This window comes from Phycodurus eques, chromosome 14 (assembly GCF_024500275.1).
Source record: "Phycodurus eques isolate BA_2022a chromosome 14, UOR_Pequ_1.1, whole genome shotgun sequence".
Lineage (NCBI taxonomy): Eukaryota > Metazoa > Chordata > Actinopteri > Syngnathiformes > Syngnathidae > Phycodurus > Phycodurus eques.
In genome coordinates, this window is record NC_084538.1 from 6,971,654 (window position 1) to 6,997,236 (window position 25,583).

Below are 25,583 nucleotides of genomic sequence, written 5' to 3' on the forward strand. Positions count from 1 at the left end.
TTTCTTCCCCATTTCTTCCTTCACTCGGCTCTTTAACGGTGAGAGTCCCGAAGTAGAAAAAACAAAAAAAAATAAAATAAAGTATAAAAACCAACACAATCCAGTGCTTGGGCAATTTTAAACAATGTTTTTTTTTTCCTTTAAAAACATTCATTCAAGAGCCTTTAGAGTTAAAAAAAAAAAAAAAAAAAAAAAAAAAAAAAAAAGGCATGACAAATCTTCAAAGGTGTCATCTAGCAGCCCTTTCCCATCATGCCTTGGGAGGGGTTGAGGGGATGTTTCGGACCTTGTGGCCCATGTTGAAGCCTTTTGAGATGTTCCATCTTCTTTGTTGACATAGTGCTGTGCTGCAAATCCTCCGAAAAGGGTTAAATCCTAAAAACTAAAAGAAAACAAACAAACAAACAAAACCAACATGTGATCCAAAACAAGTTTTAACTTATTTACCTATATATATTTTTTAATTATACTACAGTAGTTATAACTCTTGGAGTTTGTTTTTTCCTTTTAAAAGTCTTCCAGAGTGATGTTTCTCTCTTTTTTAGAAGCGCCACATGAAAAGAGTGTTTTGAGTTTTTTTGTTTTTGTGGTTGTTTTTTTTTAAAGCCCAAGACTTTACAAAGTCAACTTGGTCCTCCGCTCGGGTCAAAATGTAACAAATGTTAGAAAAAAAAGAAAAAAAGAAAAAGTTGTGGTTGTCACAGTTTGTCTGGAATTCTTCAGTTCTGCTCCAAAGGCTTTTTCGATTGTTACTCTTAAAAAATAAGTCTCAAAAAATGGCGCCACTGCCTTTTTTTCCCCTCTTTCTTTATTTAAAAAGTGGCCGCGGCGGTCGCCCAACAAAAGTTTCCCTTCTGACTGTCAGGCGTGGATGTCCAGGCCCGCTCCTGCAGTGGCGGGGTCCATGGGCGTGAGCAAGGGGGGTCTCTGCGCAGACATCCCCGGGTGTGATGAGGAGCCTCCTCCGTGCATTAGCATGGCGCGGTGATGGTGGTGGGGGTACGCGTGGAGAGGAGGGTGCACGTGACGCAGCTGGCCGGGGTAGGAGGTCATCTGACGGGGGTTGCTGTAAGGGGCCGGGGCCATGCTCACGCCCATAGGACCGCTCTGAGGTACGTAGTCGGCCGGCACGCCTGGCAGACCTGGCGACGAGAACAAGAAGACAACATGTCAACACTCATTTTTGGTTCTTTTTATGACATTAGCACACGCTTTTAAACCCTTGTTCGATTTCACTGTTGCCGCCCGCTGCTCCTCAGAGATGGTTACAGTCCGTAGTGCAGTGGTAGAGTGGTTTGCACAGGCGCTTCACAGCAAAAAGGTACCAAGTTTAATTCCAGCTTCAATCTGAATCTTTTTGTGTGGAGCTCGGGCAGTCAGAATGACCCTAAAATGGCCGCTTCACACCAAAATGGCAAACGTCCTGTGTTTTTTCAATAATTGTTTTGTGGGTCTACTCATGATGGTCATGCCAACCAAAATGTTGCCAAGTGAAACTGGCCTCACGGGCAAAAATTTCATCTTTAATGAACACGTGGCCAAAACGACTGTAAAATGGCCACTTCAATTCAAAATGGCTGACTTCCTATGTGTTTTTGAAAAAGGGTTGTTGAGAACTTTTTGTGGGTCTACTCCTGATCGACACGTCTATCAAAATTCATGTTGCCAAGTGAAACTAGCTCCGGGGGCTGAATTCTCGGAATCTCAGAGTCGGCCATCTTTGAAGTACATCGAGAAAAAACTAAAATGTCCACCAACCCAAAATGGCAGACTTCCTGTGTCTTTTGGGGCATGGGTTCTTGAGAACTTTGTGTGGCTCTATACGTGATGGACATGCCTACCAAAATGCATGCTGCCAAATGAAACTGGCTTCCGGGGCTGAATTTGCAAAATATCTACAATTAATTAATCTTTGATGGCCACCTGGAACTCGACAAAATGACTGCAAAATGGCCGCTTCAAACCAAAATGACAGACTTCCTGTGTCTTTTCAGGCGTGGGCTCTTGAGACTTTTCTGTGGGTCTCCTCATGGTAGGCATGCCTACAACATTTCATGTTGCCTGGTGAAATTGGCTGAATTGTCAAAGAATTGTATTGAGACCATTTTTGTCCAATTTCATGGCTCTGCTTTTGCTTTTCGCTCTTTTGTTTGTTGTAAACAGCGACATTGATCCTGAGTACATGGGGGGTGGAGGGCAGGAATAGGGGTGGGCGGCGGTAGCTCCTGCTGGAGCCAGGGGGCCCGGTTCTAGGTCCGGGTCTGGGTTTGCGTGGCCGGCCCGCTTTGTAATGTGAACCCCTGGGGGATTAGAAGCTGTAATAGGAGGGGAGAGGTCGCCGCAAGGTCACTAAGCATGCTCGCTCGCTGCATTCCTGCACCTTAGTACACTGCAATTAAGAAATGACACTGGAGGGCCCTTGTGAGGGGAAGAGGAGGACACAGCGCCGAGGAAAGGTGGGCTGGCAGTGGGGGGGGGGGGGGGGGGGGGGGGGGGGGGTGTTTGTGAGATTCATGACCGGTGTCATTGGCTGAGATCTCAGCCCATTTTCCAATGCCCCACCGTCGCATGTCAGATCGTTGGAAACGCACATATTTGTGAGAGCAGCGCTCTTAAAAGCTCACTACCGGGGGTCATAAATAAATCTTTCAAGGTGGTGGGTCTATGGGCACGAGGTGCCCCCTTTGGCCTCCATATAACCTGGAGCAGCCCAGCAGATGTTTTTTGACGCTGTAAAGCGGAAGAAGCTGCAGTCATTGCAATACGTACACCCCACCCACTCCCCAACTCCCTTCTTTATTAGCAAGAGTGTTAGGCATAGACAATCCCGGACGCCTGCCCCCCCCCCCCCCCCCCCCCCCCCGCGCATCGGCGCACCTCTTGTTGCGGCACGGCGCTCGCCGTCGTGCTCAACAAGCGGCCGTAATTAAGTAGCCGGCCGCAGCATATTGTGCGCCGCCGTAATCAAATCAAGAGAGAATAATATTCCTCTGCATTAAGCTATTAATGTAATTGGTCATGAAGCGTATAAAAGTGCCCCGGCGTAATTAAATAGTCTCAAAATTATACGGCCCCGTATTAAGAATTAGCCAACCTGAGCAAATGTTGTCGCGGTGCGGCTGTTTTAGGGAACATTGCTTCCGGATCTTTTCCTCTCCCCCCGCTGCCTCGAGCAGATAAGTGAGAGACAAAACAGAAGACGGCGGCAGCGAGAGGCGGTGAAGACCAGAGGGGTGAAATGATCTCTGTCGGCGGAATTGCGTCTTTGACCCGTCGGGGAAAAAAAACCAATCGGACCGTTTGCATATAAAGGCTTCTTTTAATCAAGGTAAGTGCTACTATATTGTGGCTCGTTGAGTAGCGCATGGCTTAGGTTTTAAGATTTTAAAAAAATAATACAAAAAAATCCTCAGAAAAGCCCACCCGCCCAACCCAGACGGTCTTTGGGGTGTGATATGTCTCCATTTTTCAAATGTCAGCACAGCAGTAGTTCTGTGTGGCCCGGATGGCCACCTTAATCAGGCTGGCTGCTTTTAGATGCATTAGTGTGTGTGTGTGTGTGTGTTGGCCACTAAGCTTCTGGCTCCAGTCTCATAAATCCATCTCAAAAGCACTTTTTCAAACTAGCTATTTAAGATGACTTTTCCCTACCTGCCTTGTGCAACAATGTGCGACGGGGGGGGGGGCTTTGGAATCAAATTTACCAGCCGAGGAGGTAGTCGGTCAGAGGTGGAACTTCGCCAACGAGTCGGGGGATTGTGAAGTTTAACACCCCAGGCTCAATGCCACTGCCCCCTTTGTGTCGAAAGCAATTGTCACTGTCGCAGTGATGTCAGAAACGTGACTTCTGCCTGGAAGCTACACGTGAATACATCCGAGCTCCAGTGGGAGTGTGAAAGACGTTAGTTAGCCTTTCAGACAGAACACATTCAGATAATTAGATGCATGACAGTGGGAACTTCTTTCAGGCAGATCATCTGGCGGGTCGACGTCAACTCCCGCATTTCGTGTCAGTACGTTACGCACAGGACCACCAAGAGAGCGAGCCATTTTCAATACTTAAGATCGGTCAATAATAGCTCCAGATAACAGACCCACGTGGCCACTGACCAATAGTATTGATTTGTGAAAAAAATGGAAATTGACCAAATTTGGACATAAGAGGGTTTCCACCCGACACCAGCGATGTGCGCCTTGGCTCAATAAAGGTTGGGAGACACTGCATTAGTGCGTACGTGTGTGTCTTTTAGCCACTATGTTAGCAGCTACAGCCTCATAAATGTATCTCAATGCCTCAATGGTGGGCAACCAAACCGCCCCCCACCCCCATCTTGATCCTTAAGTTGTCACCATCCAGTAAAAAATAATCAAAACACATCTCTGCTCAAAACAAACCCCCCGTGAAGGATAGGCCATGCCACCCCCCGCCCAGGCCCATATATCTCATCCCGGGTGGGGGTGGCTAGCGGGGGGCGTAATGTACTGCGACGTTCCCATCTTTGCATATAAGATAATTTGGGCATCAATCCTTCCTCGGACAGATTTATCTCACCCCTAGGACAGTTTCACTTCTCCTTCTTTATCGCTTCACTGGAGCCTGCTTAATTCCCGCCGCCACCCCCCAACTGCAACCCCTTGTCAACCCATTCCCCAGGAGATGTTATTTTTTCCCCTAAATGTCCGACATTTGCATCCTCGTCTGTTTCGGAGGGGGGGAGCGATGGCTCTGCTGCAATAAATAAATGTTCAGTTCCTTCCACTGTCCACTCTTCTCGTTGTCTGGCGCCACAAGTCCCGTCCCTCTCTGTCCCGGGACGGCCCGAGCCTCCTTTTTCCCAAGTTAATTCATCTTTAACTACTCCCTATGCCTGCCTCCCGTCGCGCTAAAACCATCCTTTAAAAAGCCCGGGAGGTCCGAGGGTGGAACGGCCCCAAGCTGGGAAAGAAAATGAAAGATAAAAAAAAAAGAGAAAGACCCCAGTACTTACTTCCCCCTTTTTCTTTGCGTTTTTGCTTTACAAGATGGAGGTTACATGTAGTGCCATTGCCCATCCATGCCCATATTCATCCCCATTCCACTCATAGGCCCTGGAAAGAGGAGAGAAAATGCCAGAGGAGAGTCAGCCGCAGTCGGAAACATGACAGGTTAGCTTCAGATGAAAGGACCAAGGCAAAAAGCAGAGAGGAAGTGACCATTCGGCATGGGAATCTCACTAAATCTAAACCGTGGATAAAACATTCAAGTAATTAGTTTTAAGTATTATGTTTTCAGAAAATACTACACTGCCTGGGTAAATTTGTGCAACTTCTGTAGCCTGGTTAAACTTCTTATAACTTTACACCTTCACTCGCCTTGTGCTAACATTGCTAGCCTGGATTACGCTTCCCATCCCTAACAATGTCTGTTGAATGTTATTATTTGTGGTCATATTTGTTGGACTGGAGGAAGAAGGAAAAGTAGTGAAACCAGAGATTTTGGGGGTGGGGGCCGGAAAGCGGTAACATTGTGCTAGTGCAACTTGCGTTAGCTGTTAGCCTAGCAGCTCTCATGCTGGATTACAGAGGAAGCACGGGTGAGCGGGAAGAGTGTGGGGTGGCGTGCCGACTTAAAGAAGCCGCGTAGAGGACTCACCGCCCGGCCGGATCCCCATGTGCTGCTGCCCGTCCAGCACGAAGCTGCCCATGGGCTGGCCTTCGGGACTGTACGCTGCTCCTTGGCTCACTGAAGGATCAAGAAGAAAACCTGATTGTAGTCAACACGCGGGCATGAGAAAAAATAGGGAGGAGGTGGAGGAGGATCGGGGGAGGAGGAGGAGGAGGAGGGTGGCAGAGGAAGAAGAAGAAGAAGAGAAAAGACACCAGACAATCAGCAATTGTCTCAGCTTCCAGCCCAAACATACTTTAAGACATTGCGCTCTTGTTTGTGCACTGCAGTGAGTGACGCGTGCACGCACGCACACACAAACACACACACATGCGCTGTTACATGATGACACGCTCAAACAGCGCAAACATTGTTCTTAGAGGGAGAAGAAAGCATACTGTGAGGCCTTACTAGCATAACACTTCAAGAGGAAACATGACTCGGAATCTGCGTTGGGCTTGTCTTTTACTAGCCCAAATGCACCTAAGTGAATTATCTCGGATCATCTGCAGCCGGCAGGGATTAGGGGGTAGCTGTTAGTCATGCTAATTCATTTGGAGATTTTTAATTGGGAGACACTGGGTGTCTGTAGGCGAACAAATATTCCACATAAGGGCGTTTTGCTTTTTCTTTGGCTTCTTTGAAACACATTACTGCACGTGAAGCTGCAACAAGGGCTGTTAAGAGGAGGTTACACGATGGAAGCGCATTCAAAGCATGAAGTCATCAATTAGCATCAAGAGATTTAATCATCCCATCAAAAAAGATGGCTTCAGTTCAGCGTGCCAAGTATATCAAAGGAATTTAGCTTTTTTTAAAATGTTATTTTATTTCATTATTTTGTTTCTTGCACACGAAGGTGTAGTCTCGACATGGGCTGTGAAAAGCAAGCTACGGAACGAAAGCACATTCAAATCATGAAGTTGGCAATAATCAAAGGTTAGATAGAGTGATTGTATTATTTGTCTGGTTATTCTTATGATTTTTCATAATTTGACCCAGATATTTGGGAAAAAGTCACAAAATATCGGATGTTGGACTACCGTCAGCTCAATGAACAACAAAGGAGTACAGTGTGTTTGGCTTTTTCTTTGGCTTTCGATGGCAAAATGCACAAGATAGAGCAGCCTAAATAAAGGTTAAATCGATGTTGTGTGTTTACCTAAATCATGTAACTTTGCCTTACGTAAGTCCGCTAGCTTCATGCTAACACACAATGCAAAACGCCATAGATGGGCTAACAAAACTAGCATCGATGTGACACTGTTATAAACCTTTAACAACGGATCTGAACACAATCAGTGCAGTGCAATACTTAAGAGTGCTATTTATTAAAAACATGACACAAGCGTTTTAGTTGGCGTTTTATGGGCGACTGGAATGGATTAATGGCATTTCCATTCATTTCAATTGGGAAAGATGATTTGAGATATGCAACGTATATATGCGATATTGAGATAGTGTTTTGAGATACAGAATGAATTAAACCAGTAAATCAACACACTTCTGTATATATTTTAAATGGTTTAACATTTTTAAAAAAAGTTATATTTGACCCAAATATACAGCTTTAAAGTCGCATAAAACCTCGGAGTTTGGACCACCGTCATACGTATCGTCATATCGAAACCTCAGTGTGCCTCGTAAGCGAGTATAATGGGATTACAACCGTTTTGTTTTTCGTTGGCCCTTTTCCAACACTTCTTACGCAAGATCTTCAAAGCAGTAGGACTGTAGATGTCGTTCATCATCAAAATTAAGGTAGTGTGTTTTGACCGTTTAATCTTTACAGCAGTTAAATTCTTGTTACACTTGGATGACGATGAAAAATTACCAAATCATCTTTGCATTACATCTTCATGATTACGTTTAAGATCTGGGTGTTAAAACTATTGTTTTTATGTCATAATCTTAACAGGGGATTACATTTTTCCATTATTTCTATTACCTATGAGAAGGGAAAATTTAGATTTTCCACCATAGAGGTCCTATTGTTGAAGTGTTTCCTCATTCTTAAGAATAAAAACATTGATGATATTTAAAGTGTGCTGAATAAGCCACCTCTGCCAATTTGGGATTGGAAACAAACGTAGAACAAGAGTAGATTGAAAACAACAATAAACGAAGGGACTATTGAGTATTCCAAAGGCTTCTCCATGCACTTCCAATAGGAAATCTCCAATTAGGCTGTGCACATTGAGAAGATGGTCTGCGGGGGTAACTTGAGGTAAGACGTCTCCCCCTCCCTCCCTCTTCTTAAGAGAAACTGGGCAACAGTGTGCATGCGAGTGGGATTTTTGGAAAGGACATCTTCACACCAGGGGGGGCTTTGGGGGGGAGGAGGGGAGGAGGAGAAGGGGCAAGAAGAAGAAGCAGAGTGCTACTGTAGCAGTTCTTTTTTGCTTTCTTTTTTTACCTGCTCGATTCGACTGGTCAATCATGGGCTGTACTATTCTTCTCCTGGCATTAATGAACCTGGCAGAGACAGAAGAAGAAATAAACGTTAAATCAAGCCCGACATTCACGCCGGCCACACACACCCCTCCCCACCAAAAATACAACAACAAACAAAAGGGCGATTGTGCTGCAACTTGGGAACCAAGTGAGGGACACGTTTAATGTTCCTTATGATCTATTCCCCCCTCGTTTAATAAAGCTTTTGATTACGTCGGGTTGCCACGGGCGCCGGGGAGACATTCCTCAAGTATTAGCTGCCGCTTGGGCACAGGCAGGAGGAGGGTGCGGGGGGCTTCGGCGGTGGCACATCCCTTTCTCCTGCCGTCCTTTTTTATTTCCCCTCGCAGACACTTTGGCCCTGCACACGCCAACTTAACTGCAGCTCGTCTCCAGAGCCCACTTCCCCGGCATCGGGATGCCCCTCATTGGAATGTGAAAGTAAACTTTAATGAAGAAACACAGAGGATACACATGCTTCCTTTCATTCCTTCCTTCCCCTCAATGGGACCCCCAACTCTGGACGGATTGGGCAAGGGTGGGGAGGGGTGTTTCCAGTTGTCCAGAAGTTAGAACCAGGCATGAGACACTTTCATGTAGTATTGTAATGGCAGCCAGATTATTATTATTATTTGTTTTTAAACTGCGCACCCCACTTCATCATCCAGATAGAGCTAGCACAACCTCTCTCAACCGCACAACAACAATCTAATGCAGCCTTTAGTATCTTTTTTTGAAGCAACGCCCCTGCTTCAATAACCTGACAGAGTTGGCGCACCACTATCCCCTTCACACACACACTTATACAATCAAACGCAGCCTTTCCCAGTTTTTTAATTTTTTTTTTGGGTGGGGGGGGGGTGTGCACTCTCATGCACATCCATTTTTAAGCCACCTGTTAACATTCCGACAGAGGTGGCGCACCCCTTCTCTCCCGTTTTAATGCAGCCTGTCCAAAACGATTCCCAAGAAAGGCATCCCCTTTCAAACTCCAACAGAGGTGGCGCGCACCTTCCAGATTTTTAATGCAGCCTTTCACAATTTTTCCAAGAGACGCACCCATTTCAAACGTCTCAAAAGAGGTGGCGCACCCCCTCTCCCCTGAATATACCCCAACTTGGTAGACATGTACAAGCTAATGCAGTCTTACACAAAAAATGAATAAAACAATAAAAAAAAAACACATACTACTCATTGGGACCCCATTTCTGGATGCAGTGTAGGTTGGAGGGGGTTCTCCCCCCCACCCCTTCCCTCTCTTTCCAGCTGTCTAGAAATGAGGACCAGGCATGGGCCACTTTCACGTGGTATTGTTGTGTCAGCGAGCCCATCAATTAGGCCGTCTGAAGTTTTATCACCAGCCTTAGTAGCAAATAATCACAGTGGCACTAAAGTGAGGGGGGGCGGGGGGGGGGGGGGGGGAAGCCTTTCCAGTGTGGTGGTGGAGCTTGGGGAGGGTGGAGGGGGGTTCACGGGGAGGTGACTGCCGGCTAGGGGGGTTGACCTTTTTAACTTCTTCTCGGGGGCAGCGTCAAACACAAGCTGACCACTCCAACTCAGAAAACTCTTTTTTTACACCCTCTCATCCACGTCCATAAAAATATGCGGCGCAGGTATACGGCCATGTGGTTGATATTAAAGAGAAAAGGTGCTTTCAAATCACGAGGGTAAACGTACCGAATGGCTCAAGAGGTGGTCATTAGCAGAAGAGGCAGAGCTGGAACCAATTTGGGCTCCTAATACCCCATGAAGCCCTGATACCTGCCCTCACCTTCCCCGATGAACTTTAAAAGCCTCGAAGCGACACGCTCACAGGGACACGAAGAAGAAGAGAAATGGCAGGTACACAGAGGTGTTAAAAAAGTGCACCACTGACAGGTTATTTGACATCCCCCCCCCCATTTTCGGTAACGTTTATCCTCATTAAATGTGGTCAGGGTTAGCCTAACCTAAACCTAACCCTAGCCTAACCCCAACACATTAAATAACATCATGGTGTGCTAACCACTCTTACAAATAAAACTACAAATAAATGGCAAATAAAACTAAAATATGCCTAATACAATAAACACTAAAATAAATTAAAATGTAAGTATAAAAATCAAAATGGACCTAATTAAAATATTAAAAGAGAAAAATAGTTTGAATAAATCGCCTAAATAAAGAAGATAAATGTAAATGAAAAAATAAATAAATAAAAAAGTCACAGAAAAAAATGAAAACAAAATAAATAAAATAAAAAATAACTTAAAATATTACTAGGAAATTATAAACAAAATCCCCAAAATATAGAAGATAAATGTAAATAAAACTTGTTTGTATAAGTAAAATAAATTGTAAAAATAACAATTCACAAAATGTAAAAAAATAAATGAAAATAAAATCAATTAAATAAATACAAATAAAGATTTAAAAAATACATAAAAGAGAAAATGATAAAGATTCCAAACAAAAAATAAAAACGCTGAAAATAAATACATAACAAATTGGCTCATGTAAGAATACGTCGGCACACACTATGATCCCATCCAAAAATTCAAAAAGAAAAACAATTCTTAAAATCTTTACCTTGAGAAAAAAATATTTGAAAAATAGGAGCGATCAAGTGGACCTGACTATTATGCAATTGCCTGGAACTTGGCCTTCTCTCCCCTGTTGGAGAACTGTCAAAACATTTGCATGCAGGCAATAAAAAGTCATAATAAAAAAAAAAGAAGAAAAAAATTATGCACACACACTAAAACACACACACACTCGAACGCTACTCTCGCAGCAGCTTTTGTTTGTCCGGGCGGACATGTTTAACATTTCTCTCATTTCTGGCTCGCTCCACGACTCGCTGTCCTTTCTTCCTCGACAAAGTCGTCAAACTAGTGACCTCACTCCCGATTGGCCTGCTTCTCCCCTGCCGTCTCTGCGGTGTTTGGCCCCCCCCCCCCCCCCCCCACTCTCTCTCTATCTCTCTCTCTCTCTCTCGATCACTCTCTCATTCCTCCTTCCCTCTCACGTTTCTCTGGCTGGGCCCCGCTCCATGGAGAGGGCTGGTTTGGCATGATGATTTCTCAGCAAAGGAATGCTGACAACAGGAGCCAGTTAGCAGGTGTGACTTTGAGTCACTTAACCAGAAACAAGACCATTGTGACACGTTGAGATGTGAAGATACAGTACATAGCAGCTATTCTGAAAACAATGCCTTCTTGGCACATGTGGATTGCATTTCATCACAAATACAGGCTGGATGTTTGGTGCACGAGTAGTTGTTGTTTTTTAAGCAGGTTTACACGAGAGCAATCACATGAAAATGGGAATGTTTTACTTACAGACAACAACTGTCAGTTCATACAACACTGCAGAAACAACTGGAAACACTTTGATGTGAATGCCAGGCCAATACTGTCGTCGGCAATGCCAGTTTCAGCCCCAAAAGGACATTTTGGGCATTTTCACCGAATAAACTCCTTAAGATTATCTTAAGAAGTCTCCCTCCACACAAATGGTGACTCTCTATCCACATGGAACACATGGACTTTGCAAGCTGGCAGGCACACGCCGAAGAGACGCTAAGAGATGGCACAGCAAAACCCCTAGAAGGAGTTTTTTGCCAATCAGGCACCTGAAGAAAGTACCATCCAGAAAAGACACTAGTGATGAAAAGGGGGGGGAAAAATAAAAATGTGTGGAGTGAGAGTGTAGTTACTTTGTTCCCCTTGGTTGGAGTATTGTCCCTAAAAGTCCCGTTTTCGATTACCTAAACCACAGTTCGCACGTGGACAACTGTATATATAGAAAAACAGGAACACACTGAGTCTAAGACAACATTGTGTGCTCGCCAGGCTACTTAACAGGCCGGCCCCCTCGTGCGCCAGCCGATATTAGTAGCAGAGGGACGCCGTGTTGATCCAGCCTAGCCGAGACCTCGTGTCAAGTGGACTCCCGCTGTCCTGGCTCCATCATTCATACTCTGACTGTTATTTTCCCCGCGCGCCCCACACGGCCACGACGCTCCCAAGCGCTCGTAAACTGTGGATTGTTGTCCATCTCGGCACATGTACGTACGTACGTATGCGTGCATGTACAGCATGTCCTTGTGTCGTTCCTTTTTAGGGCACGTCTACTTGCTACTGTAAAAATAATATGCTGACACACATGGCAGATGCGTGTGTACACATTTGCACGTATGCGCGTAAGTATAGTTAGCATTTGAGGTGCACTTTTGCACAAGCGTCCTGAAAATGCGCTTGACGGCTACAGGACAGGGATTCACTCAATGGGTGTGCAAGCATTTCTTCAATTAATTAATATTATTTTAAACACAAAGCTTGCGTGATTAAACATGATCCTTTTATTAGCTATACAGTGAGTCCCCCTCCATTGCGGAGGTTATGTTCCAGACCCCCATGATCACTGAAAAATCAGCAATTAGAAATACCTAGAGAAATACTGAAACCATAACACCTTTTTTTTTAACTTAGGTCTTCAAACACACTTTTGAATATAAACACATTTAAACACAGAATATATTAAGAGAGAGAGAGAGAGAGCAAGAGCAATGGATTAAAAAAAAATATTGTACAAACAATGTAAGAAATTCCACCAAATCGCAAAAATAAGCATGGTATTAAAACAATATATTAAATTAAGTTATTTTAAAATAAATTATAAAAATCCCATAGAGACTATTAGTAATGGCCTGACCTGGTTTAAAAAAATAAAATAAAATAAAGTTACAAAAAAATTATAATAATAATAACAATATTATTTTTTTTAGAAATACTGCGAAATAGCAGGACCGCAAAGTATGAACCACGATATAGGTTTACTGTCCACTGAATGGCTTTGTTTGGACTTTATTTAGGGTGTGCGCAAGGAAGAGGGGGTGTGCCAACTACCAATATGCTTAAGGGGTTGCGTAGCTTAAAATGTTCAGGAAAGGCTGCATTAGAATGTAACGATGTACCTGAAGGGGAAGAAAAGCGGGCGCCAAATCTCTCAGTTTCTCCCAGTTTGCTGAACAAGTTTGGGAAAAAGGCTGCTTAAGAAGAGGTCCACATTAAACAGCGGTGGACCTGCTAAACCCACCAACACCACTCCCACCCCCCTTTGCACACACTAGTTGGCTCTCTCCCGGGGAGAATGTACACATTCTGCTGTGTATCCCGAGGAATGACCTCCACATGACCTCCTAACCTTGCCTTTAATTATTTGTTTGAAGACAGCATGGAGTTCCCATGCTGTGTGTGTGTGTGTGTGTGTGTGTGTGTGTGTGTGTGTGTGTGTGTGTATGCTCTATAACATTGAGGAGAGGCAGGCAATAATAAGCTCCACCGCCAGATGTAGATAATAAAATGTGGACTTTTAGGTTGTGTGAAGGTTTGAGCTGAGGCTCAGGACACGCTGCCGTGGTCAACAGTGTCCTTGTGTTCATTTACAGCACGGACGAGCCTTAAAGATGACTTAAAGCTGAGGTCAAAGCTACGGGTGGAACCCGGTTTCGCCGGTCCTCACATCCGTCCGTCCGTTCCCCACTTGAGGATTCGGCGGAGGCGTTGATCTAAGCACACACCATTAACAGCGTTATCAGGGCCGACCTCGATAAGCTCAATTGGCTTGACTCGCGTCTGATAAAAGATGCTCGAAGGCCAGAGGAGGGGGGTCCTCGGGCCACCCCTCCGACTTCTGCCGCCGCCTCCTGGTTACCGTGGCAAAGAGTTAAGCACACAAAAACAGAACCTTTGTGTGCGAAGATACAGTGGAGGTTGGTAGAAGCCATAGTTTACTTTGTTTGTTTTTCATGCTTTTTCATTCATTATTGTTACTGCGCCTTTTGCGGAAATGACTGTCAATGGGCTTCTGATTGAGTAAAAGCAGGCTTGTTATTTACTGTGATTATTTTTATTTTTTTTACTTATTTTTAAAACCCCAAGGCAGGGAAATTATTAATGAAATAAAGTACAATAATAATACCAAATAAAAATATAATAAAAATGTCTTACTGGACCGCAGCTTTAAAAATAAATAAAGACAATTAAATAAAATAATAATAAAACAGAACTAAAATACAAATGGAAATGCCTTAGTAACCACACCAATAAAAACATAAGTAAAAATAATATTAAAATTAAAAAATTGATAAAAAGAAAATTACTTTAAAGTGATCACTTTTTTGGATGAAGTCTCGGCTGTAGCACCATTTTTGGTTGTCATTTGCTGACATTTTTTAACCTATTTTTTAAGCCTCAGAGTCGGGAAAATTTATTGGGGGGTGAAAAATATATTCAAAATAATTTTAAAAAATCAGTAAAAAGTAAATTATTTTGACGTGACCACATGCGTTAAAAATACAATACAATAAAAAAGAAATATGAAAAATTCCCTCGTGACCACAGCTTAAATAATTGAAAAATAGAAAATAAAAATAAATAAAACATACAAATAAACTACAAATGGGAATGCCTTTGTGACTACATGAATAATTAAACAAAAACAATAAAAATGAGTAATAAATTAATTAAAATAAATTGTAGTAACCACTACTTGCAAATATTACAGTCCCTCTGAATCCTGTTCTAGTTCACTGCTTTTATACTTCAACTTCCAAATCAAAACTTCTACTGAAGTCAAAGGAAGAAAGAAAAAAAAAAACAACAACAGTTGACCAGAGATTGCATGAAAAGGAAGCTCACGAGGATGTTGCGTTTAGTATAAGCAAACACTCATTACGGTGCGGCCCTGCAGCAGGGCGGTCTCGGGCTACTGCACATCCAACACTGATCTGCTGTAGTGACAACAACACTGATTGAATCAGCCCTGTAACCCACGCATCCAGGCCGGACTTAACGCTATCAGCTGTTTCATCGTACACTATCGCCGCAAATGTGACAAATGACGGCAGGGGGATTGAGATTGGGATGTTTTTGGTCCCATCAGCGCCTCCAGCTCTTCTTGGGCGTAAGGTGGGTGAACACGACCTCACTGCCGTGTTTGATTTGGTGCAGATGTGAAGCAGAGCAAGAAGGCTGCTGGATTCTTTTTTTTTTTTTTTTAAAGGCGGGTTGAGGGTGAGGGCCCACATTTGGGGCAACTGCTGTGTTTACATACCTCTCTCTCTTTCTCTCCCCCCCCCCCCCCCCCCCCCCCCCCCTTTCCATACTCTTTTGTGCGCCTCTCAAAGAGGGACTGTTTCACCTCTCCTCCATGGACTTTCACTGACCTGTTTTTCTTCCCCTTTTTATTACCGTGTTCATTGGCCTTTTGTGGCACCCCCGCAGCCCCGGTTGCGAGACGCATTCGCCTCGCTCTGTCCTCGCTAGCCTGCGTTGCATTCTTCCCAAAAGAAACCAACAAAAAACAACAACAACTGTTTCGTGGTTACGTTAGGGGAAAAAATAAATCAGATAAAGAATTACATGTATTTGCGGTGCAAACTGGGAGGATTTAACGAGCAGCTAATTAAAATAAATCAATAGCACTGCGGCACGCTTCGCTCTCCCGCCTTTCCCTGTGCACTTTTCTGACAGCCGCATTGCTTTTCTGCTGACAGTTTCAATGTAAAAGTCAAGCTCTGCTTTGCATTGTAATGAACTGACGGAAATATGTATTCATTATAAATGTTTGTACAAATGATCGCGACAGTCCGAACAAGATGCTAAAAAACAACAAAAATGGAGGAGGGTGATGGCCTGTGAGAATGTGGGCAGCAAGAAAATGTGAAGACTGTGGAGTGTCATATTACCGAGTCCACAGCTAAAGCACAGAAACAGGCTAAGCTAAGTTTTGCATGTGATTTTATTTTATCATTTCTAATGACGTAAATTCAATAAATCAGTAACCAATATGGATAACGATGGTCTCCAGTATTTCTTTCTCGGAAGACAAATTTTATTCAAGAGGAGGCTCTGGGCAGCATGAAAATTGAGACTCTTGAGTATAATGGTGTAGCTAACAGCCTAAGCTAATGTTGGCGTGGATGTTTATTCTTGTCATTTCTGGCCTCACATCCTCAAATGTTGCAATGATGAACCTTTGTCATTTCTAGACGTGCATTTTCCAAGAAGAGACTGAGGAGCATAATATTGTAACAGGATTCACTAATGTTAGCATGTGTGTTTATTTTTGTCATTTGTGGCTGTGTATCATAAAAATGTCGCAATGACGAATCTGGCACCTCATTTGACACTCCGTGTTGTTCTTTAACAGACATGATAGTGTTCTTTTCAGCCAAGGTGAAAAGAATGGCGCACAGCCAAGCCCGCCTGAGGCATCAACACACCTGTATGAACGACACGGTATTGTAACAACCCGCCATGGCCCACTTGCCGCAGCACTGGCCCTTTTTCGCTGGGGAGGGGCTACTTACTGTGTTTAACCCAGACCGTCCCCCAAATCATTTCCTATTAACATTCTCCACTGGCTTGGATTGTTTTCACCACCGGCGCTATTTTTGGAAGCACCCCCACAGGAGATGTGAAGCCACGTGTAAACCTTAACAACAGTCTCACTTTTTTGAAATTATTTATTTTGTACTATTTTACATTGACATAAAATGTGAACTTTTTTTGCCTGCAATTATTGTACAATTTATCTGGTGGTGACAGGACTTTTTGTTATGGCATTTGGGCATATATTCTTTATCCTTTGCATAAAATGACTAATATTATTAGTACAGCTTATTTGCAACTGTTTTCTTCGGTTTTTCATCATCAATATGTGCAGTATGTTTGTATGTGTTATACTTCCCCCTGGTAGCCAATGTGTGCACACCAGAAGGAGCAGCACGCAAGCATCTCACAAACTGCTCTATTCTTTACACTGTATTCAATTATGTTATTACTGTATAGTTTTACTCTGTACTTATTTAGTACAATACTGTAGAGTGCTGTCTTTCTTAGTATAGAATTTACTGTCATTTTTGTTGGCGTTTTTGCGCGGGGCTGGAACGGATTGATGGAAATTCCATTCATTTCAATGGAGAAAGATGATTTGTGACTCGAGTGTCTTCAGTGTGGTCACGGGAAAATTTTAACTCGTAAGTGAATGCACATCTGCTCCCTCCCCCCCCACTCCCCCCATTTTTAAAGCTTATTTTCAAGTAGTTTTTTTTCTTTTAAGTAGGTTTGCCTGCGCTTGCCAGGAACCTCAGACCTGGACTTTTCTGATCCACTGCACAACTAGTCCACATGGAGAGGAGAGGGACAGTCCAGCAGTTTCACATGATTAGCCCACCACTCCTCCTGGGATGTGGAAGGAAGAGTTCAACCTCGTTTTCCTTCACACCCTCACCCAGATTAGTTACCAGCCTGCTTGTAGCGCTCCTTAAGGAGGGTTAGCGACTGTAGCATCCATTCACCTCTTAGTACTATCAAACAACTTTGATTTCTCAGTCTGCATCTTCACTTTCCTCCTCTTCCTCTTCCTCTTTGTCTGACTCTTCTGCTGCTGCCTTTCATTCTTCTCTCCCCGCGTCGAGTGCCTGGTAATCGAGTGAGAGATTGTGCGACTCTGTGACCCGACACCCTCCCTCCTCCTCCTCCCTTTTATTTTTTTTTTGTCACATATCAAACAGGGCGGCTTTGTGGATTAGCAGGGGGAGCCGATAATGACATGATAGAGGCGTGATATTTCAAACCAAACTGAGTGGCATGCAGGCGCGGCGGGGAAATAAGGACGATCGACTTCCTTTATACCCGGGATCAGATGCCACTCTTCTTCCCTTTTACCAAGCTTGAATATAATGTACTGTACTGTAATGTAACGTAATGGAGGGGAAAGGGGAATGTATGTTGGGTTGTCATGATACCAAAACTCTGACTTCGATACTTTACCCGCATTAAGTACCTTGATACCGATAATAAGACGATATAGCGGCAAAAACGTAAAACATCAGTACTTTTGTCTCTAATAGCTGCTTCAGGTGATGTCGCTCCCCGCTTGCCGTACTGTTGTTGTGTGGGGGCCCTGAAGGCGAAATAAAGTAAGCTACAGTCGACCGCAGCAGGCTCATTCAGCACAAAAAGAAAAAACTGCACATATTTTACAGCCGTGACTAATAAACACCTTGAAGCAAGTGCACTCAACCTATTTTGTTGACAAACCACGCAGAATTACCGGGACTAAAAACACGTGGTATCGTTTCACTTTTTTGATGGTGAGGTATGGCTGGCAACCAGTTCAGGGTGTACCCTGCCTCCTGCCCGATGGTAGCTGGCATAGGCTCCAGCACGCCCGCGACCCTAGTGAGGAGAAGTGGCTCAGAAAATGGATGGATGGATGGATGGTATGGCAGTACTTTTCTAGTACTGGCATACCGTGCCGTCCTATATGCATGTGTTGTACACACATGCACGACTGCGTGATCCGGCTCTTAAACTCAATGAAATCAGAGGAAAAGTGGACGTTACGGTTAACAAAATGTGACTTTTACCCATCTAACATTAAGTAAAAATGAAACTGTATTATTGGAAAATTAGCACTTTATTCTCATAAATCATAACTTTTTTTTCTCATAAAATTGATACTTTATTCTTCATAATGCAGAGATATTATATATATCATATATTCAGATATAGATTCAAATATTTAGATTTCTGGGTAAAATCTCAACTTTATTGTCGTAATATTTCAATTGTATTTTTGTTGGATTATGACTACTCTTGTGACTCTCAATTGTATTCCTGAAAAAAAAGACTTTTTTCACGTAATTTTCATAAGACTAAAGATTTTAAGAAACTTTATTTCTGCAATGTTCTAGCTTTATTGTCATAAAAAGTAATAAAAATCAAGATTTTTTCCCCCCATATTACATTATGATTTAATTCTTATAAAATACCAACTTTAAATTTGTATACATAAAAAGTATTTTTTTCGTAAAATGACTACTATTTTCTTGTAAAATGACAATATTTTGAAATAATATAATTTTATTATTATAAAATGTAGTTGTATACATATATTTTATTCATATATATATTTACTCTCAAAATATTAAAATTATGATCTAATATGCACATATTTAGTACGCAATAATAATAATTATTCATATTAATATTACTCTAGCAATATTACTCTCTTTTGTAATACAATTTTAATCTGATTAAATTGAAACTTCACCCGAATAATATTTGCACTCAGTTGTACTAGTACTACAACATAATATTATTATGACTTTATTGTGAACACATTAAGACTATTTTGTACAGTAAGCATGTTGTCTTGTAATATGAAGATATTTATTTTTCTGATAAAGTGATTAGATCTTCCCGAGCAATTTTACAATCTTATCCATGAAATGTAATACAATTTTCGTGTACTTTTCCGACTAGTTTCTCGTAATCGTCTGATTTAATTTTCTAAATATTAGGACTTTTTGCCCCATTATTTTTTAAAATATTTTGAATATAGACTATGTATTAACTGTGAACAATGCAAAGTTTTATAGCGACGCATACACTGGGGGATGTCTGGTGACACACATAACACAACGGAGTACAGTATCACCCTGCCCACTCCTCACCCCTCACCTATTTCTTCAGAATTGTGTCAGTGGCGTGTGAACGGGTTTTTCCACCCTGAAAGTTTCCATGATGCCGCACAGTAGTAGCGACCGACCGTACGGGCCCCGCCGTATTCCCCCGCTTTTGAAAAATTAATAAGAGCTTCAATTGCACGTAATTGCTTTGACATATATACAGAAGCACACACACACAAGCAGGGCTGTGAAGGCTGGCAGAGGGGAGTTATAAATAGCGTCTGTTTGTGGTGTGGCAACTGCTGGCCACAGGGACTCTGATGTACATGGCGGACCCCCAGAGCAAACCTCTCTGATCACTAACCCCCCCCCCACACACACACACACACCTGTGCTTCTCCCTTTTTATGTGACACTCGTAATAATATAAGCCTAACAAATATCTGTGTCGCACACCCCAAAAAACACAACCTCCGCTCAACTATCTGGTTGAGTTCGTTTTACGTTTGCATGACAGGTGTCACGCTTACACGAAACAACACAAAAAAAGGTTGCATGAGGGCCACAGTTTGCCTTTGAATCAGGTTATTTCCAATCCCACTATTTCCAATGGAAGAAAACGGTTTCAAAATCCAAACTTTCAGCACAAGAAGCACACAAGGGGAGGTGAATGACAGAAGACCATGTTTATATTCTATATATGTATACATAGTTTTTTACAGTATGTGCAAAACGGACAGAATGGGGCTTTCTGGATGGAATGCAAAGTGTGAACCAGCGAGTTGAAGGCAAAAACAAGGAGCATGCCTCAACAAAGAGAACATACCTGCTAGAGGTTCACAGAGTTTAAAGAGCTCAGCCTGAGCGGCAAGATCCTGTACACACACACGCACGCACGCACACACGCACGCACGCACACACACACACGCACGCACACACACACACGCATGAAGGCACGCATGCACACACACACACACACACACACACACACACACACACACCCTCAAGGCCATTCTGTTACACCTGGTCACCTTTATCCCTTTCAGTCCCCACACCCTCAACCTTCCTTACTCTCTCACACACACACACACACACACACACACACACGCACACCAAGCATTTCCCTGTGGCTGACACGCAATTCCCATGCCTATCTCCCTCAGCAGATAAAACTAATTATGCCAAATCTACTCTGTCAGGTTGTGTCATCCTCAGAGGGGAGCCTCAGTAAGAAAATCACCAGTCAGTCAATCATAAGCGGCACACACATTACAGCAAAAAAAAAAAAAAAAAAAAAAAAAAAAAAAATGTGTCCAAAACTGACATAAAAGCTACTAAAGTAAAATTTGTAATTTACATGCCAGGCCAGTAGTTGGCGATGTCACGTGGTAAGGAAACATTACACGCATTTCAAAAGTGGTCTACTCCAGTGGCTCTCAAATTTTACCATCATCATGATGGTAAATATACAGTAGCGCTTCTTTAAAAAACGTATATCCAATATTATTAGAAGCCACAGCACCATTATGCACAACACTGTGCTGAAATATCGAAAGAAAGAAAAAATCTTAAATAATGGTTTGATTAAAAAGTATTGCACATGAAAGTTAAATAAAAATAGTACCAACATAAATGTTTAAACATTAAATAGTTAATGCAAATGTACAGTATTTATCTTGAAAGTTAAATACAACTGAACTGCCCACCCCGTACAAGACTTTGAGAATCACTTGTACTCTGTTTAAGTTGAAAGTTTGCGTACAGGAGGAAGTAAATGCATACTTTGTGTTATCAAGCTCACTACTTTGCGAGTTCCCCCAGCATTTTCTTAAATGCGTTCACCATACTAATACAATAATAATAATAATTTCTGTAAATGCGCAAATGAATAAAAGATTGCAATGTAACAATAACACCGTTACATGTATTCCAAATTATTATATAAAGACAATTTTATAAATACTGATATAATAGTATATTCTGTTATTTTTTTAAACACAATAAAATGTAATGAACAATAATAAAATACAGTCTATTTTATTTTAAAAAAAATTACATTACAAGAAATATTTAAAAAAATTAAAATACTACTGGAAAACATCTCAAATATATAAACAAATGACAAAATATCTAAAAGATTATACAAAAAGCAAAAATAATCAAAGAAAAATGTACAGCAAATGCCACCAATGAAAAGTCACTTTGGAGATGTGTATGGACAGATGCGGGTACACGTTTTAAAAGCTATTTTCAAACGCTTGCATTGTTTATTACACTTCAGGTAGAAATCGTTTGAACACGCCGTTGTAAACGTCCTCTCAAGCTCATATGGGGGGAAAAAAAAAACTCCCCCATTTGTCCCGATGAGCTCTAAAGGCAAATGGATGCTCATAAACAAGAGACTCGACTGTATAGACTTTGAATTTTATCTTTTAGCAGTTTGCCCTTTTATGAGCTTAGGGACCCCTGGAAGGACTGGAGGTGGATGGGGGATGGGGTGACAATGACTTTAAGCAACAAAAGAAGATGTAGAAGAAGAAGAAGAAGAAGATGACGCAGGTTGCGGCAGAGGAGTCGTCGCCATTGAGTGACATCTCGCCTCGTTTGCGGCGGCCTCATTAACAAACAATACGGCTGTGAAATTGGTTTAATGACAGAGTCATAAAATTGCTATTCTGCTCACAGATGGCCTCGGGGCACAGGGAGGATTCTGGCGGGATTACGACGGCTGCCCGCGTGCATTAAACTAAGTTGTGTTCATAAAAAAAAAATAATAATAATAATCATCCTACACTTTCACCTCCTCACTCTCACTTTTTTCTCTCCACTTTTTAATGCCTGTCTTTCTGCACATGAAATAAATTAACCTACTTCTCCCTCTCCCACACTTGTCGACCTCTCCTCCCCACCGCTACAGAAATTATCCGTCTAAGAATTAAAAAAAGAAAGAAAAAGGAGTCTCGCCCACGCACAAAACGCGGCTCGACTTTATTTCAAACGCGTGAGCGCTTGTTATTAAACGACCCCGCCAATAAAACCAAGCTGTTGAGGTATAAAAGAGCCAAGAGGTGCTGAGAAGTACAAAGACGCCCCCCACCCGCCCTCCCTCTCCTTACCCCTCCCATTGCTTTGCCTGCAATGCTTCTTTCGGCTGCTGATACTCCACAGCTTCACACAGGCCTAGCACAAGGTATTCTTGATAGAATTTGGTCGGGAACTGTACATTATAACACATTCTTAATCGATGATGACCTAAAAAAAAAAAAAAAAAAGGTTTGTTGTTGCACAACACTCTTCATAAACATATTAATGCGATATTTTGCTTCGATTAGAGTCAAATGGTGCGATTAACATGCATTAGCTAGAGTAGGATCTAACTTTTCATACACTATCACATTTCCCAGACCTCACCTCCATTTTGTTTTTAAATGATACAGAGTATACACTCCAAAGTTACACAGAATTAGGGTTCGACTGATTAAAAGGCCGGCCGATTTAATTGGCCGGTATTAGCCCTTTTCAGATCAGTAAAAATTGGTGGATTGTTCCCCTTTTTTTAACACATTAATAACACATTACAAGGTAAGCCAAAAATAATGAGAATCGGTGAAAATCTGCCTTTTTTTGCCGATTGTTTCCAATGGTATTAAAATTTTAATTGATTGATCTATCTGTTTTGAAGTTAATATTATTGTAAAATAGTGAAATGCTCTGCCTGTGATTCCTATCTTTATTGTTATAAATGTTAAAGGACCAAAAAAGAATGAATTTTATTCATTATAATATTTTTACATTAATCGGACGATGCAACATTTGAAAATTCAAACTGAAAATTCAAACGGTGACCTGTGTTGTGCACACAAGAAATATTTGCAGCGGCAGACATACAACTAGGAATCCAATGTATACTCCAGGAACATTATTATCCTTTTTATTGGGCTTCTTTTAATTTTGTGTGTCGAAACTGAAGAATATGTTTTGCGGTCACACATTTTTTTTAGCTGTTCATAAATGATCTGGATCCAGATTCCAAAGTCAATTTGTCCTTCGTTCATATCGCAGGTTTATAAGTACCATAAAATGTATGTTAATTGCTATCTATGGCCTTTCACGTTGTACTGTTAGCATTAAACTAGCTGACTTTCGTTTGACAACATTAAGCGTTATAATTGAACAGTTTGATGATTAGTTCTCTTTAGGTTTAGGTATCAGAATCATAAAGTACATCTCAACTGGGAGTTATAAGCACATGTGGATTAGATTTTTGTCTCCCATAGCTGCTTAAGCTTTTGTCCCTCCGCTTTCTCGTACTGTTATTGTGTAGGGCCCTGGAGACTGAATAAATTACGGTACAGTTTACACAGTTCGCTTGTCCAGCTTTCGTTCTGTCCACATACAAAGACTATATATTTTAAAAACCGAAGTAGCGGACTAAAATTACGTGGTATCGTTTCATTTTTGATGTTAAGGTATGGTGGTACTTTTCTGGTACCGGTATACTGTGCAACCCTGCCACGCCAAAATTCCTCCAAATCTGTTCACAAATGTTAGAGGTATGTGTATGTTAGAAAGGTCTTCTGGATACAGATCAAAATTGGTAAATGTGGCCTTAGGCCAACGCCCTGCACCAACACTCATCCAAAGATGAAGCTACACGTCCAATCTCATCCAAAGATCAGAATCAAAAGTTAATCCAAATTCATCTTTTCAATTCTTGAATTACTGTATGTCCTTGTTACGATGATGACCTTGGTCATGATCGTGCTAACAAAAACAAAAAGGAAAACAGTCAATTCAACTACACACCAAAATTAACCCAAATCTCGTCACATTTTTTTAGTTACCCTGGTAACAAGGTTTCACAAATTTTGCAATAGATTCCTGACTGTTTTCTATAAGAAATTCAACTAAATTCTCACAAGAACAGGCTCAAAGGAAACATAAGCGGAGTGCCATAACTATTTGGTTAAAGCAACATGTTTTGTTATGATTGTCGACTCACACAGCTGTTGTGTAACCATGCCGTGTTGTGACCCGTGAGTCTGATAAAGTGGGAGCGGGTATCATTAATCACGTCGCACGTATGCTTGGCAAAAAGCACCCATCAACACAGCAGTGCACATTAGCATCAGCTGTTTAACGGCTGCGAACTGAAAAAAGGATGACGACAACTGCTCAACTAAATCCAAAAATGTTCACTCGCCTCGCAATCTGCCAGTAGTGGAAATTAACGTTTTCCAGCCGCCCTCCAGACGCGACTATTATTTGCGCATCAAGAAATCAGCCAGATCAAATGAATTTAGCGGGTAGGTAGTGGTGGTGCGGGGGGGCTGACACTTGGGATCTGACAACAGAGTCAATTCGGCTAATTAACTGCCAATTAGCGCTCCCTAAATGAGAGGGATCATGATGCCTGTGTTGGCATCGCCACACACTCAACCAACCTCCCCCCACCGCCTCTTGCTCGCTCGCTGTATCCCAATCACACGCACACACACGGCGGCGGTATATTTAGAAAGCCAGCGGCGCAACATGGCCACCAAAAGAAGTCCCAGGTTGCAGCCCAAAAAAGATGCTGACATTTCCATCTGGGTCAGAGTTACGATGGATGAAAACGGGAAGAGATGGGAAAAGTCGGATGTCGAGGGACGCTCGGGAAGCTTTAATATCGTCAAAGAATTTGGGGGAAATGAGAGGCCAGTGGCTCTTGCTTCGTCATTTTATGATACATTTGGAAAATATGACATATACTTGTTGCCCGCCAAACCCAAAAGGATCATAAAAATACGAACATAAAAGTCAGCGGTCGTACGTTTCTTATTGGCCGGAGACGGCAGTTTGGAAAATGCTCTGCGCAGTGAGAGGAACACGTTGTTGGCTTTGTTGTGACTTTTTCTTGGACGCGTAACCTGCAAACAAATATGCGCACCGCTGGAATAAAACGTTGACCCTCAAGTTCAACCTGAGTGCAGCTGTGCTGCAGACAAAATCAAATATGGGAGTCAGTGTTGGTTAAACTGG

The 25,583-nt window shown here is 42.3% G+C and overlaps 1 protein-coding gene across 8 annotated transcripts in view; it reads right to left on the minus strand.

Moving 5' to 3' along the window:
* Window positions 1-203: 203 nt before the first annotated feature.
* meis2a (Meis homeobox 2a) overlaps window positions 204-25,583 on the minus strand; it is a 113,793-nt gene continuing 88,413 nt past the window's right edge. For 3 of the 8 annotated variants that reach the window (XM_061696546.1, XM_061696544.1, XM_061696543.1), the window contains exons 10-12: window positions 8,061-8,119; window positions 5,633-5,743; window positions 204-1,142 (exon numbers count right to left, since the gene is read on the minus strand). In XM_061696546.1, coding sequence (XP_061552530.1) covers window positions 862-1,142; window positions 5,633-5,743; window positions 8,061-8,119 — 451 coding nt within the window. In that variant the 3' untranslated portion in view covers window positions 204-861. Of the gene's footprint in view, window positions 1,143-4,988; window positions 5,089-5,632; window positions 5,744-8,060; window positions 8,120-25,583 lie in introns of all 8 variants that reach the window. The other 5 variants (XM_061696549.1, XM_061696548.1, XM_061696547.1 and 2 more) reach the window with 3 other exon arrangements.